The sequence below is a fragment of the Ictidomys tridecemlineatus genome, chromosome 10 (genome assembly GCF_052094955.1).
Source record: "Ictidomys tridecemlineatus isolate mIctTri1 chromosome 10, mIctTri1.hap1, whole genome shotgun sequence".
NCBI classification, from domain to species: domain Eukaryota; kingdom Metazoa; phylum Chordata; class Mammalia; order Rodentia; family Sciuridae; genus Ictidomys; species Ictidomys tridecemlineatus.
Window position 1 is genome coordinate 3136829 of NC_135486.1, and position 16462 is coordinate 3153290.

A 16462-nucleotide genomic window follows, 5' to 3' on the forward strand; every position below is an offset into this window, starting at 1 on the left:
CAGCACATGAACGGCAGCAGACAATGACCTTGGCACTGATTCCAGTCCCATGTCCTCCCATGCAGACTCTTTGCGGTCCGAGGGCTGGGCCGGCCCTGGGAGAGTTGCAGGCCGGGCCTTATGGGAATGGACGCTCAGGATCCTGCCCTTGCTATATTTACTGGGAAGGAAGGAAGGGCCCTTTGAGGCAGCTGTGGGAGCGGAGATTCCCACAGAACCCAGAGCACAGATCAAACCAGATTTGAGGAAAGTTTTCCAACAGCGACTGGAAAGCTTTGCCTTGATTCCTTACTTTTCTCCTCCTCCCTCCCTGAGACACAGGTGGACGGCAGGTGGGCAGAGCGCAGCGGTGCACAGACCTGGGGAGGGAGGGGCGTCGGGGAAGGTGGCCGCCGCGCCACGCGGAGCCGCGGCCTGAACAGCTCCCGCAGGTGGAGGGGGACCCCGGGAAAACCAGGGTGAGGTTCACTGCGAAGAGAGGAGAGCGCGGAGCCCAAGGCAGGGAGGGTGGACTCGGGAAGGAGGAGGGCGGCCGACGCCCCTGACCCAGGCCGCGCGGGCGGACGCGCAGCCCCTTGTTTGGGCAGATGGATGGAGTCGCCGGCCGCCGGTCCCGCCCGAGCAGGGACAGTGTCTGTTTAGATCTGCGTCTAAATTTAAACGCGCTCGCCCGCCGCCTCCGCCCCGCCCTCGCCCGGGCCCTCCTCCTCCGCGTCTTGTGCGCGCGGCCAGTGCTGCGCCTCGCCTTCGCCCGCCGCGGCGCGACTCGCCGGGGACATGGAGGTAAGGAGCGGCCCGCGCCGCGGGGCGACCTGCCGGGCAGCCGGGCGGGCGCGGGGGCCTTTCCCGGCGCGGCTCCTGGCCCCGCACTCGCACGCTGGAGAGAGACCGAGGGCGGCCACCGCTCTGATGGGACAGAGTGCGGCGAGGACCGGCCAGAGGGCAGAGCCCCAACCTCAGAGGTGGCCCTGAAACTGAAACAGCTGCCGCGAGCGGCTGGCCCTCTTTGCAGGTCTGGGGCTTCCCTTGTCACTTGCAGACTGGCCTTTCCGGAGTCCATCTGTCCTCTTCTGAAGTCCCTCTGTGCCTGCCTCATCTGTCATAACTTTCTGAAAAGCGCCCCTGACCCGCCGTCAGATGACCTTATTTCTAGTGAGACCCTAGGCTCCCGGATGCCCCTGTCCTCTGAGACTGTGTGTCTTGGGACGCGTTGGTCATCTGTGGGGGAGCTCCAGAGGGGACCCAGGCTCCTCTGACTGCTGGGAGGAGGGCTGGGGACTCTCTGTCCCGTCTAGTCTTAGTGGGTGAGGGCCACCACCGTTCCTAAGAGGAGTGGCTTCCTCTGCCCCTTAAAACTGACACCGAACCTAAATCAACCTTAGCGGGACCTGGGCTTTTGGAAAGAGCAGAGAAGCCGCAAATGTCATGCTGTTTTTCAGGTGGTTCCCACTGGTATCTAAAGGACACTGCTCCCCTCTGGGCTGCGGTCTGCCCTCCTCGGTCTGCCGTCCTCGGGATGCAGTAACTGCTGGCTCTCACTAGCCAGCTGTTGCGCCTGAGGCCAGTCTCCCAAGCTGGACTCCTGCTGGCCTTCTCTGAAGGGACAGTGGGTTTGTCCTGCATGTTCACCTCACCCACTGGTCTCCAGGAACTGGGCTCTCCTGGGGGTCTTCAGGGAGGGAGGGACCATGAGATCCACTGGGGTCTGAGAAGGACTGTCTGTGGAAACAATGGCAAAGCAGAGAAAGTCGCTATAGACGCAGGACCCCTCCTCTTGGAGAGCTGGGCGGCGCTCCATCCTCTTGGAGACTTGGGGTGCCTTAAACCTGGGGGAAGGGGTTCAATACGAATTACGCCTTTTCTAATCCCTCCAAGGATGGACTGAGATCAGAGGAAAGCGAATTTACACTTAAAGCCAGTTGGAACTTCAGGAAAACCTCCAAAGGGCTCCTGCCCCTGGGTGACTTTCTCCCCCACTCAGTTGAGGAAGGAGCAGTGGGTGGTGGAGACCCTGAAACAGTCAGCACAGCAATTTCCTGTGTGGTTTGGGGGTGGGGCATGAAAAGGGAAGGCCCACCCTTTAGGAACTGAGAGATGGAGAGAACTCCCTGGAGTTTGGGGGCCTGGGAGGGGCCTGACAGGAAGCCTGGCAGATCACTGTGACTCCCGGGGATGGGTTTGCTGGTTGGGAATGGCTGCTTTTGAAGTGTCTGTTGAAATCTCCTGGAAAAAAAAAAAAACAACAACAATCTGCCACTGCTAGTATTGGTGAAGTGAAGGGGCACAAGGGGCAGGAGATGGCGATGCTCAGCTAGGAAGCTGGCTTGCCCTGTGGGCACAGCATGCTGGTGGGCTTGGGGATTCCTGAAAAGCTCAGAGTGGTTTTGAGAGGTGAAGGCCACTCTTGAGACATGGGGGAACTGCTGGTTTGGGAAGAAACTGAGTTAAATTCCTTCCAAGACTAGGAATTCAAACCAGACCTGTGAGGCTCACCTTCCTCTCTAGAACCCTCTTACCTAGCAGGAGCCATTGGGAATTTTTTTTTTTTAAGTCAGTTTTATCTTGTCCTCGACATGGGTCCTTCCGCCAGCCTGCCGTCGGCCCTCTGGAATAAACAGGAGTCGGGTGGCTGCCGTCAGACCCCTGCCTTTGACACCCACAGTCCGGTAGGATTCGCTGTGTCCCGTCGGGTGTATGATTTTCGGTGTGTGTGCTAAGTAAGTGACTGCTCAGAACCTGAAAGGAGTGCAGAGCAGGCGAGCCTCAAAGGAAGCCTCAAGCAGGGTGAGAGGAAAGCCTGAGGAGCAGGTGCAGGCAGAACGTGCCCCTCTGTTCAGGAGAGTAGACCAGTGGCTGGAGGGAGAGCCAGAGAGGAGGGGCCACTGAGTCACCGCAGGTGCTGCCCAGCAGGTGAGTGGGGGCTGGGACCCAGGCCATCTGCAGGAAGGAAAATCCCCTTGCCTAGCTGTGTGCCTTTTTCCAATTCGTGCAGACTGTCTTCTCTAGAAAAGATTCCAGGTGAAGTTATTGTAGATTCCCGGGGTACCCAGAGGACAGAGCAGTGTAGTGAAAAAGGAGCTGGAGCCTGAGAACTTCAAATTGAAATCAATAGTCTCAACTCCTTCTATGCAGATGGCAGGCCAGCTGGTGTGTGTCCCCCTGGATTCTGCTCCGTGGGCAGTAGAGACTCTGCAGTGTTGCCTAAGAGAGTGGCCCTGAGGCAGCAGGGGTGAGAGGGCAGAGGTGCAGCTCATGGAGTGTGCGAGGCAGTAGGAGCCCCTCTGAGTGCAGGTGTATTCTGACTGAGAGACAGCAAGAATGGAGACACAGCAGAGAGGGAAGACCGTGTGCTGGAGAGACTGCACAAGTCACTTCCTGGATCACCTAGGTTCGCGCGCACCAAGGTGTCCAGGCAGGGGCTGTGTGCAGGTCTGCAGGCCTCCAGAGATTAGCACCGTGCAGGGCCTCAAATCACGGTTCTCAACAAAAGCTCGCTGGATAAATTTAGCAGAAACTGGGAGCTCCTCCCCGTCAATCTGCAGCTCAGAAGCCACCGCCTCTGCAATCCCTCCCAGAATACTTTGTTCAGCCCGCCATTGGGGCATGGGGCAGCTCTGTGACTGTCACCTGCCTGGCTCTCCCTGAAGGTTGCAGGAGGCAGGGCCATTCTGACGTATTCTAGGGTCAGTGCCATCCAATAAAGACTTGTTGGATGAGTAAGTTTGTTGCTAGAAATGAGACAAAGATCAGATTTTTAAAAAACAGTGTTTAGGTACGTTAGCTTTGATGGTTGTAGGCAGAAATTTCCATGGCTCCATGAGAAATACAGACCTCTTATGATACAAATGTGGTTCTTCTGTAGGAAAAAATAACGGGTGAAGTTATCATAGATAGGACCCAGAGAACATAGGTGTTTAGTAAGAAAGAGCTGGAAACTCTGAACACTGAATTTAAATTAGTATTCTCAGTTCCTTATACTCAAACCGTAGGCACTGCCAAGTAGCCTGAGGGTGCTTGAAAAAAGTTTCTTTCTCTGACTAAATCCTTCACTTGTTCAGCTAAATAGTAGATAACATGAAAATCCAAAGTGTCTCCCCACCAAATGGGTCTGCTGTTTAGTTGAACCAATGAAAGGTTTAAATGAGTGAAAACTAAACTTTATCACCACTGAACAAATCAGGAATTCCTGGATGGAGACGGCGAAGGAGCCTGCCCTCCTTGAGGCATGCCAGGTTTCTCCTGGATATTGTCTGCACCGTTTATTTGATATCCGTTGAGCATTTATTCGGTGCCACATCTTGTACTTAAAATGCTACTTAAAAATATAGAGCCTTGGGTCTGGGGCTGTGGCTCAGGGGTAGTGCTCTAGACGCTAGCATGCACGAGAGGTTTGATCCTCAGCACCACATAAATATAAAGGTATTGTGTCCACCTAAAACCTAAAAACAAATATTTTTTAAAAATATAGAGAGCCAGGTGCAGTGATGCACGCCTATAATCCCAGCAGCTCTGGAGGCTGAAGTAGGAGGGTGGTAAATTCAAAGCCAACCTCAGCAACAGCGAGGCGCTAAGCAACTCCGTGAGACCCTGTCTCTAAATAAAATACAAAATAGGGCTGGGGATGTGGCTCAGTGGTTGAGTGCCCCTGAGTTCAATCCCTGGTGCCACCCTCCTGCCCCCCAAAATAGAGAGCTGCCACGTCTTCATCCTCAAGGAGGGACAGTATCGATAATGACAAGAGTCCGCGCCGGTAGACCTGACGTGTCCACTTTGGGATCTGTTTTCATTCATACCGTTTGGCCTTATTAAACATTTCCTAAGGCATTAAAAAATATCACGAGGACGGAGGAGACCCCAGGCCCTAGAAGACGTTATTTGGAGGTGTCCCGGCAGAAGCCCACACTCTCGCTGCCCTCCGCCCACAGGCTGGGCCGCGGGTCATCTTTGGAGGGATCGCAGCCTCTGGAGCTGGAGTGAGGACTGACACAGGCCCTGCCTTCCTCTCGGCTCCACCGAGCTCTGCAGACCCTGGCAATGGCCTCACTTGGTGGCTTGTCCCAGGGGAAGAGGGGCAGTGGGGCCGTGGGGCACCCTGGCCGGCCCGATGAGCACTGGAGGCCGATTGCAGAGCCTCCGTGGGAAATCTGAGCACGGCAGCTCTGCAGCCGGAATCTTATCAGGGCCGCCAGAGAAAGCATTTCAGTTCCAGAGAAATCCGAAGGCAGCTCTGCCCCCCACCCCCAGTGATAACACCAGAGGCCCACGGAGCCAGCCTAGCCGGCTCAGCTCCCTGGAAGTCCTGGAGAAGTCACCCAGCTCTGGGAGGAACAGGGCTCTCTGACTGTCCCCACACACAGTAAAGAACAGAGGTCTGTGGCGGGCAGTGCGGCCCCATCTGGGAAGGTGCGGCCTGGGCCTTGGAGTGGCCCCGGGGGAGTCTTCTTATCAGACTTTCCTCACAACAGCAAGATGCTCCTCATGTTCAGCCTGCAGGATGTCGTGTGGATACTTTTATCTCTCTGTGCCACACTCCAGTCAATGACAATGCTGACAAGGTAGAGACTCAGCAACCCCAACCACATGGCCCCAGGGCCCTGCAGGAGCTCCTCGTCCATGGGGGTCCGCCTGGGCCAGACCAGAGAGGACACTGTCCCTGTCCCTTGGTCTTTGGGCAGTGAGCACCCCATCTGTTTCCTTTTGGGCTTTCTGAATACCTTTCTCCTGGGAATCGCGGAAACTGGGCACACCCTGTAGTCATGTGTTCGGATGCATCAGACCCTGTTCCAGGGAAAGGCCTCACTGCCGATCCAAGCCTCTGGAGTCTCTGAGGAGGAGACAAGGTGGACAGGCAGGGTCCCCTGTGAGGGACCCCTCTGAGATGCCACCGAAGCTCATCCCGTGTGGGAGTGTAAGCAGCCTTAGCCAGACACTGTGAGATGGGACCCTGAGAAGCTGGATGTTGGAGCTGACATTCTCCCCGTCTGAGAAACAGGTGTCAGTCACATCAGAGCTGGTCCCAGCCTTCCTTTCTAATGCGTTTGCCCTGCATGTACACCTGCTGGCACTCCACCAGGGCCATCCTCCTGGCCTGGGGACAGGGCTCACAGCTCTTTCCCAGGCTGGACCTTTGTAATCATGGTGGCAATTCACAGGATGCCACGCTGGCATATTAGACTCAGCCAACACCCACGTGCCCTGGGCCCTCACTGCCCACCAGCACTGGGCATCCAGACCAGAATGTATCTGTCACCTGGCTGGCCCCCGAAGATCCTGCAGTCTAGGAGGGGAAGCACCTAGACCGGATGCCATGCACTGCAGGAAGGAGGGGGCTCCCAGCCTGGGGCTCATCCGTTAGAGATGGCAGAGGTGGGTGTTGAGAGGAAGAGGAGTCAGCCACCCAGCTCTCCGAGGGGCAGGTATCCCAGTCAGAGGGCCCGGCGAGAGCGGAGCCCTGGGTGCCAGCCGGGCCGGGCTCACAGCTCGCTCCTGGGAGAGAAGCCCATAAAAGCGTCTGCAGTGGGAGGACTTGCTGGGGTACACGGAGAAATGTCAGGTGCCATGGCTGCCATAAAAGGCACTGTCTTCTATTTGGGGAAACAAAATATACGCCCATGACATGACATAAAAAGTACAAGATACTATCTTGATGAACTCCGGGGTACGTGGGAGTTCAGAGGCAGCTGCTCTGTCACGGGGTGGAGAAACCCCGCCTCAGCCGGGATTCCTGGGCCAGGGCCGTCCTCCCCTCCTGGCAGCCCTGGGGGTCTGTGGGGACAGGAGACCGAGTCTAAGGGTGAGCACACTCCTGCCTGGGTCTGCACCCCCCAAGGCTCCTGCTGAGGAAGTCGATTTGGAACAGGTCTTGGCCCCAAGGGCGTCCCCCAGCTGGGGGCTCTCAGATGGGGACCCTGAGAAGCTCTGGAAGTGGCAGCTAAGGTTCAAGAAATGGGCGTCACATCAGATGTGTCCCCAGCGTTGTTTGTGAATTCTAGGCCAACCCACCAAAAGGCACCGCAGGCCCTGCACTGCTCCGCCCAGAGGCCTCTGGGAGTAAACCACACACACACACACACACACACGCGCTCCTGTCCCACTCACAGCCACCACAGCCCACTCGTTCCTCCCACTGGGGTCAAACCCAGGGCCTCACACAGGCTGCGCTCACGTCTGCGGCTGAGCTCCCCGCCCCACCTCTGCGCTCTCTGAAAAGCCAGCATGTCCCCTCCGAGCCCAGAGCTGCCCAGGGACGAGCCAGGTGGAGCAGGAGTAACAGCCTGCCACAGGCCTCAGCCCCCACCCAACTAGACCAGGAACGGAAACGAGAAGCAGAACCCGCAGCTGCCATGGCACAACCCAGGCACCTGCCCCAGGGCACAGAGAATTTCATCACTGGAGGCTCCGGCCTCCTTGGGCCTCCCTGCTAGACCTCTGCCTGAGTCGTTCACTGGGCTAGACGGACCCTACCCCCACCCATCTCAGCTCCTGAAGTACATCCCCAGGCCTCAGGCCCGGCTTGTCATGCTCTCCAGATGTGCTCTAGGGATAGTGGGGGTTCTCTTCTGAGCAGCCGCACCGCCGTGGTGTGGGACAGACCTGAAAGCTGGCCGTCGGGCTCCCGACTGCCTCTGCTGAATGCCCGCCATGTGGACTCCTGCTAGAGTTATCATTTTAATCTCTAGGTAAGGATGTTCACTCGGCTGGCGCAGACCTGGAAGGTGGCTGCCAGAGAGCCACACTTGAACCCACGGCTGTGGCTGGGGTCCTGGGCCCTGTTCCCTCCCTTGCCCCCCTCCAGGGCGGTGTGGTTCCTGGAGAAGCCACAGGCCTCCCGGACCCACCCCCGCTGCCCGCCGCCGCGAGGAGGCTCAGGGCTGGGCCTTCACCTCGGGTTGCCTCTTGGCCCTCATCTGCACCTCTGGAAGCCTCCTGAGGCCCTGTCCCTAAGGCGGGGGAAGCAGCGGGTTTGTAAGGGGTGGCAGTCAGGGTATAAGCACTTTGAGCCAGGGGGAGCGTGAGCACTTTTTCTCACCCCCTTAATTTTAAAGATGAGGACATGAGGGAAGGCAGTGGCCCAGCCGTAGCGGGTCTGGGCCTCCTGGCTGCAGCTGCAGCAGGACCCTGGACCCTGGTGCTGAAGTGGGCCCGGGACTGTTTATTTCCTCCCGGCTCTGAATTGCCCCTCGAGTTCTCGGGGGTCTCCCACACCCCAGGTCTCCCCGTCGGTCGGGCACCACCTCCTGTGCAGGTGGAGAGGGCGGGTGAGCAGCAGTGAGCGTCAGAGGGCCCAGCCCCCGGGGCAGCCCGCACCTGCCTTCCTACCCAGAGCCTTTCTCAGGGCCCTGGCCCCTTTGCCCAGTCACGCTGGGTTCCCCTCACGAAGGCTCGGAGTTGAGCGTGGGGAGGAGGGGACCCGGAGGATTGTAAGTGGATTTTCTTAGGGGAGATGGATGGGAGGCGTGGGGACATGCCTGGTGCTCTGGCCAGGTGCTGCGGTACTGCACGGGGGAGGATCCCAGCCCGCCGAGCGGGCAGGCCTACCTGAACAGATGGCCACCCGCTGGCTGGCTCCGAACACAAACGCCGATGCTCTCCATTCTGGAGGCCAGAGTCCAGGTGCCTCCTGCACCTCTTCTGGTTCCTGGTGGTTGCTGGGTCTTGACTTACAGAGGGCTCCGTCACTCAGCCTTTGCTGGTCCTTGCCTGTGTTCCTGATAGGGACGTGTGTCACTGACAATTCAGGATGACCCCTCATCTCAAAACCTTTACATCTCAAAGACCTTCCAGACACGGAGGGGCGGGCTCTGGGGTGATGGGGAGCATTTCCATGAGGCACGGGTCACTTCCAGTGTCTTTCCTGAGAGAGCTGTGGTGCCGCAGGGTGGGGACCTGCTCCAGATCACGTGGGGTCCCCACCTCTATAAAGGACCAGGCCTGGCACGATGCTACGTGATCTCCTTCGACATTTTGCTCTCCCATACCCAATGCCTTCACTGATGAACTTTCATCCCCTTATTAAAGCTGTGTGCTGAGAAATTAGCAGTGAGAATGATTAAGTCACAGTGTTTACCCAGAAGACTCCAGAGGCAGAATGAGGAACAGAGGCAAAAGAAATGGTCACAAAAGAGAGGACTGTAAAGAGCTCCGCAGCCTGAGTGTAGAGAGGCCCGAGTCGCCCTGACACAGTGCCACGGTTTAGTGGCTTCTCACGCGTGCTGTGCGTCTGTCGGGGTGGCTGGGGGCTCTCTCCAGGTCAGTGTTTGTCCTCCTGTGGGACCGAGCTGATGAAGCAGCTACCACCCAGAACATGGCTGGGGATCGGGGCAGAGGGGAGGAAAGTTCTGCAGGACGTGCAGTGGCCATCAGGTGCTTTCTCCTGGAAGGCTCAGCTCAGCCGCAGGGGCCTGGCAGATCTGCAGGCCTCACGGAGCTGGTCTGAAGTGAGACTGCCTCCCGCTGACCTGGCGGGAGGCTGAGGAGGAGCCCTCCCGCCTCCTGACCTGGGCTTCGCGCTGTCCTGGGAGCAGGCGCTCTTCTTGGTTGACCTGAGGGCTCCACCCAGGCACAGGGGCTTCAGTGACGCCCGCTGCACTTCAGGCGCTGAGGAGATCTAGAGAGGCAGGCCGCGTGACTGGGAACCCAGGGGTGCGTGTGTGTCCCATTTCTACAGAGAATGACAGCCATTAGGAGAGCCCTTTAGGCTGCTTCTTGACATCCTGGGACAGTCCAAGAGCCACACCATCCGGAGGAGCCATTGCCCCCCTGGTGGTGCCTGGGACTGTGCTCCTTCTGCTTCTGGTGCTGATGGTAGAGGTGCCCATGGCGGGGACTGGGCGCCTCTTCCTGTGGAGTTGTGCGGCTCCTCGTCACAAGTCCTGCCTCTCGTGCCCATGGGAGGGTTCGTGGAGGTCACTCTGCTGGTCACGTGGGAATGAGGTGGTAGTCTGAAGGACCGGGCGGCCACAGGCTGTGAGAGGCCCAGGGATGGATGGGGTACAGAAGGCAGATGGCGAAACCGGGGTTTCAGGTCCACAGTGGCCGTCAGGTCCTCGTCTGTGACACCTGCTTTATTTCTTTTTTTAAAAAATATTTATTTTTTAGTTGGACACAAGACCTTTATTTTGTTTATTTATTCTTATGGTGCTGAGGATCGAACCGAGGGCCTTGCACGTGCTGGGTGAGCGCTCTGCCACCGCGCCTCCAGCCCTGACACGTGCTTTTCTGACGGACAGGCTGTGTTGAGGAGGCAGCGGGATCATGCCTGCGATAAGTTAGGTGACTGATGAATCCACCTGAAAGACTTGAGCTGTCCCAGAAAACCAAGGTGCTGGTGTTAAATCTAACTGAACCAATACCGCCAACCATCATCACAGCCCGAGGGCGTCTTCTAGTGGGAGGTGGCAGAAGAGGGCGACGCTGATGAGTGTGAGCTGAGCGATGCGCAGAGTCTTCCTGAGCAGGACAGGGAGGTTTTCTACAGCAGAAAAGAAGCTGGGCCTGTGCAGTGGCCACAAAGGAAGCGCTCTTTCCCATATCTCCTCTGGACTCTAAGCTCTGAGACCCCGCCCGCTGTCGGCCTGGTGTCCCACGGTGAGCATAATGTGTGCTCTGCATACCTCAAGAACGAGGGTGGGATGTGGCTGCACACAGTGGAGAGGCAGCCACGTGGGAAGAGCGCAGACGCCGAGCCAGGAGGCTGGGTTTGCATCCCGACTTTCCCATTTAGTAGCTGCAGACCTGCCTGCAGCTTGGCTTGCACGTCTGTCCGTCCGTCCGTCCAATGGAAACGCTGATGGCACCTGCCTGGGAGAGTCCTTAGGAGGGCCGACTGAGTCAGTGCTTGTCCAAAGTAGGTGGTTAGAATGGTGCCTGGCACACAGTAGGCCAGCAGTTCTCGTCATGGGAGGGAACAGCCCACCCTACCCTCCACCGTTAGTGCAGCTCTGTCTGGGACATGGGATGGACGAGACCATCTGGGGTCCTCTCCAGCCCAGGAGTCTGGTGGGGTGGTCAGGGCTGCTGGCTAACTCTCTGTACTTCCATGGGACACTGGGCCTTCTTAGGGCAGTGCTGGGCCAGAGCTTGTGTCTCCTGCATCTGTCCAGACTGCACCCTGGGGAGTCTTGGCATGCCAGTCAGAGCTCAGCTCACAGGGCCTGGACTTTCACGTAAAGGAAGCCCTTCACCTTTGCTTTGGCAGACCTGAATCACCAGCGTCGCTCCTCATGCACTTTGGGCCTTTCTTAAGTAGAATGAGGGTTATTTGAACACAGGCTCTGGATCTGAGCCAAGACAGCTGCCAAGTAACCAGCAGGCAGGTAGCACATACCGTGGGGAAACACTGGACGGAGAATGTGATTCACATGCTGGGCAGGCAGGAACATGGCAGCATGAGATTCCATTGTGGTATTCAGAAGGGAGTGCAACTTCAAACTGATAAACTGTTTATTTCTGGCATTTTTAATTTAATATCATCAGACTGCAGCTGACCACAGGTAACTGAAACTGCAGAAAGTGAAACCCTGGCTGAGAGGTGACCAGTGTGTAGCTTTCCTGGCTTCCCCCTGCCTCACCTGGTTCTGTGTCCTGACTGGTCTTTTGCCCCACGGGGAGGGTAGAGTCTGAGTCCACAAGATACCTGTGGGGAGTGGAGGGTGAGGCCAGCCGTTCACAGCAGAGCCATGCCCCTGCCTCAGTGGGCAGCAGTCTGGAGCTTCCAGTGGGTTTAGGGAGTTGAGTGCCTTCTGGTTTCCCGAACAATCACATTGCTTTTACAACAACGGGTATTTTTGCTAATTGGATTCAGAGTAGTCGGAGCTACCTTGTGGAAGCATCCTCATCCAGGACCCCTGGCCTTTCCTGAGCATAGGAGTCTCAGTGGCAGGACACAGGGCTCTATTCTTGGTCCTGGCTTATTAAACATTTTTGTTAATGACTTGAATGAAAGGTAGAAAGAATCCAGATGACCCACAGCTGGAATCATTAATGGGACACACGACACACTCAAGTCGAAAATGATTAATGCAGGATGAGACACGGGCCAGAACCAACAGTATGAAGCTAAACAGGGAGGGTGCGAAGCCCTCTGCTTAGCTGTAGGAAGGGGCCTGGTCTGGAAGCGCAGGACATTGTTCAACCATTCCACGAACGTCTAGGGCGACCCCAATGCTCGGTTCTGCCCGAGAGAGTGAGAGCCGAGAGGCCTTGTGGAGGCCGAGGGAAGGGGCTGGCCCTGGAGGCAGAGGCCGAGGGAAGTGACCTTCGGGTAGAAGGAGCTGCGGAGACGCCCAGGTGCTGCCACCCCCTTGGTTGAGGACGTCAGCCAAAAAGGACAGCCTCCATGTGCTGAGCCGCACCCGACAGGCGGCCACGGTGAAGAAGTCAGGCGGGGACAGCGGCTACCAGAACGCAGGGGCTCCCGAGTGTGGGCGCGGGCGCACGTGTGGCGCGGAGGGATGGGAGAGCAGGTGGTCACGGCCAGGGGGCTGACGAGCAGGGCTGCGCAGGCCAGGAAGAGGGTGGACGGTGCGCTCTCTGCAGGCTGCAAAGGGGGGCCCTGGATGGCAGGGCTCAGGGCACCACGGGAGCACCAGGGTGGCCCTGCGTCTGGCCCCGCGTGCTGGAGCGCGTCCAGAGGGAGAGCCGGCGAGGCCGCGGGCCGCACCCCTGGGAGGGAGGGCTCAGAAGAGTGGAGGAAAGCCTGCGCTCAGGTTTACGTGAGAAGGCCTGAGCTTTTAGCTGACCACCCACACTTTCATTGATGATTATTTATTCACTTATTAGGAGCCGGGGATCAGATTTAACCCCAGCCCAACAACTTTTTTTTGAGGAAAAAGATAACTCAATCTCAGACTTTATTTTCACACCCCAAATGCAGGATTTGAGTCTCTCCTCCTGCCCCGGCCTCCCGGACTCAACTCAGGTCCTTTTCCCAGATTCTCTCTCTAGCTCCGGAAAGGAGGCCTCAGGGACACGGGAGCCTGTGGGCTCTGGGCTGTGACCTGAGGCTGGAGAGGATGGGAGTGGGGTAGCCAGGTGTCCTCTAAGCCTCCGTGGCACCCAGGCTGTGGTCCTGCAGCAGATGAATCATGAGGCTTCAGCCGTCCACTGACAAAGTCTGAAGGAGGAATGTTCTGGTTCTTGTTTCTCAACCGATGATCAAAGTGTGACCAAGAAAAAACCCTTGGTGCATGCCTGTGATCCCAGCCACCTGAAGGCCTGTCTGCGCAACTCAGTGAGATCCTTCTCAAAAATAAAAAGGGCTGGGAATGTGGCTCAGTGGTAGAGCACTAGTCTGGCATGCATGAGACCTTGGGTCCTCTACCCAGTACTATAAAAAAGTAAGATATTCATTTATTATTAAGCTAATCTTGAACATTTTCAGGTAAACCATAAACCTTCATCATCCTAACACAATGACTATTTCTCTCTCTCAATTAAAAGAAGGGAGAAATGGATAATTCCACTAGGTATAACTACTTTCAGCTTTGGGTCTTTATTATATTTGGCCACACAGGATTCTTACATAGCTGGAGTCAGCATAGACGCAAGTCTGCACTCTTCTTATTTACTGTTATTTCCAAGATGACGTCCTTGTTCTGCGTAGCCATATTGTCATTTCAAACGCCTTCTCGAAGGTCTATGATACTCTACACCATCCTTTATTTAGTCGCTTTTCTATCTTGGGCCATGGCGTTGGCTTCCACTTTCTCCTGTTATAAATAACCCAGCTATAAACAGTCCTGTGTCCTTTTCTTCTTCTGAATGATTTCTTTGGAAGCAATTCCCGGGAGTGGATTATTAGGTCGAGGACATGGATGTTTTTATGGCTTTCCATGCATGTTGCCACTTTGGCCCTGGCCTCCTTCCTTCCTTCCGCGGAGGCTCCCCGTACAGCTTGCCGGCTCAGCAGGATGCTCCAGGAAGGGAATGTGGGGTGAGAGGGCCCAGGAGCCGTGTCCAGCCAACGGCCCTTTCCTCCCAGGGTATTGCTGCCAGCCCGGGCAGCGGAGGAAGGGGGTGTGGACACCCTGGGAAATGAAGCAATCCTCTGGTACTTCCCCCTGGAGCGCAGGCCGCTGGGGGGAAGTTACATACCAGATAGGGGTGGGGCAGGCAGTGACAGTGACACTGGGGACACAGGAACCTCCTGTGGGGTCAGGAAAGGAGCAGAACCTGAGTGTTGAAGCTGGCTTCTAGGTGACGGCTTGCAGTCTGGGGAGCGTGTCTGCTCACTGGCTGGCTGAGATCTGCGACGAGCACCAACTGTGTCGGGTTCTCTGCTGGGACCATGGATACCTTGGGGAATGAAGCTTGGCTCCTGCCTACAGGGGCCTTGCAGCCTAGTCAGGGAGTCAGAAAGGCCAGGTGTGGTTGCAGCAGTTCGGTCAATACTGGGCAGACGCGGTTCTATGTGGCGATCTGCACATCCTGCCTGGAGCAGGAGGAGTCCCGGGCGGGGAGGCCCCCAAGGAGGTGATCCTGAGCTCAGTCTGCAAGGACAGGGAGGAGAGGGAGCTGAAGGGTGAAGAGAAGGGTGCTGGAGGACCGAGAAAGTGTGTGTAAAATAGGACCCTGTTTAGTGGGGGGACCATGCCAGAGGGGACCGGACCTTCAGAGCCTCTCCAGGGCCTGATGGGGAAGGAGCCGGGACCTTCTCAGAGCAGCGTTCAGGATCAAGTTGCCAGGGAGCCTGGAGGACCCACCCTGAAGCTGCGTCCATGCAGCCAGCACACTGTCCCACTGTGCTGGGTACCACTGATGAGAATGTGACACCGAGAGCCACCTCTTGGTGTCACACTCATTTTACTCCTGGAGCAGGGGTGCTGGGAGTTATATGACCAGACCTATCTTAGGAAGCTCACTCTGGCTGTGGCTCTGAGGATGGACTGGAGAGGGATGTCATGGAGGCCTCTGGAGGCCGGTCAGTCACCCACACTAAAGACCAGGAAGCTGGCTGCCCGGGACCAGGGAGGGAGGGGGGACAGGAATTTGAGAGGAGGACCCTTCTTCACGGGGGCAAGATGTAGCTGGAGATTAGGCACGGTTCCCAGGGGCCTGCTCGGACAGGGATGCCCAGTGCACCACGACATTTAAAAAGCAGACAGGCCAGGGACTGGGTTTCTCATGTCTCCCAGGCACCTGGGAAGGTGCATGGTGTGAGTGTGGGTGTGAGTGTGCTGGAGGAGAACCCAGGGAGCCACTCAGGGGGCCAGGCCAAATTCCACTGCTAAAGCATCTTGGATCAATGGTGCAAGATGCAGGGGCCTCACCAGCTTGATAACTCCACCCCATCTGGCTCACAGGGAGAGTTAAGTGAGATAACTTGGAAAATGTGTGTAGGATCCACATGAGCAGGGATTTTACCACCACATCTTGGAAAATGCTGGGGACAAACCTGGAGATAACTTGGCCCATTAGGAGAGGCGGTGCCCTGGAGCCTAGGCGCTGACGTAAGGTAACAGGGTAAGCTGCTGTTGTCCACCTGCACCTAGGCCTCTGCTTCTTCCTCCTCTGTGGCTCCTCTTTGAAGCTCTGGGAGGCCAGATGGGGTGGGGCACTCACCCTAGGCAGAGGCTGTGTGTGATGCCATCAGCTGTGGTGCATGGAACTTCCTGAGTCCCCGGTGTTGGGTTGGGCTCCAGCCTGGGGCAGGGAGAGACCTGCTGTCCACCCCAGAAGGACCACTGCCATCCCTGGCATGAGCTCTGGCCAGTGTCCAGGAGCTACAGGGACTCCGCTCGGTCTAGGGAAGGATTTTGCATTTTCCGTAGAGAAGCACCAGTTAGGACAGAGCCGGGCCAGGATCCCGGCCCTGCAGTGGCTGTGCTTGTGCAGGCCGGAGAGCTTGACCAGGTGGGAGAGGACCCGAGGCGCTCTCGCCTGACGCATGCTGTGAGCCAGGGAGTGTGCCCAGAGGCCCCTTCCACAAGGCCACCATGCCCCAGTCGTCTGCTCGGCTGTCACGACACAGAGAGGTCGGCTGGAGCAGCAAAGCTCTGCTTCCCCACAGCTCTGGAGGCTGGGAGGCCAAGGTCAAGGACTGCAGGTGGCTCCTTCCAAGGCCTTGCTTCTGGGCTTGGGGACGGCCACCTTCTCCTTCTGTTCTCACATGGTGTGTGTCTCCTCCTGAGGACGGCAGTCAAGTGGCATTAGGCCCCCCGTGAAGAGCTCACTCCGACCTAACTACCTCTGTAAAGACCCTTTGTCCAAACACAGTCACATTCTCAGGGGCTGGTGACCAGGCTTCAGTGTGGGGATTGGGGGACACAATTCAGGCCTCACCTTCAGCTGTGGTGAGAACAGAAAGGACATGGCAGCTGTGGGGGCCGAGTGGCATGCCGAGGGCTCCTTGGAGCCAGGTGACCACTCCCACGGGGCCTGTCCAGCCGCAGCCTGGGGAGAGGGCCAGGCACAGTGCTGCTGAACAGCCTCCTGCGCCCGCCCAGGCGCAGTGCCCACCCCC

At 57.3% G+C, this 16462-nt stretch overlaps 1 protein-coding gene across 2 annotated transcripts in view; it reads left to right on the plus strand.

Moving 5' to 3' along the window:
• The first annotated feature begins 630 nt into the window (after positions 1–630).
• Rcsd1 (RCSD domain containing 1) overlaps positions 631–16462 on the plus strand; it is a 52469-nt gene continuing 36637 nt past the window's right edge. For both annotated transcript variants that reach the window (XM_005319844.5, XM_040276876.2), the window contains exon 1: positions 631–783. In XM_005319844.5, coding sequence (XP_005319901.1) covers positions 778–783 — 6 coding nt within the window. In that variant the 5' untranslated portion in view covers positions 631–777. The remainder of the gene's footprint in view (positions 784–16462) is intronic.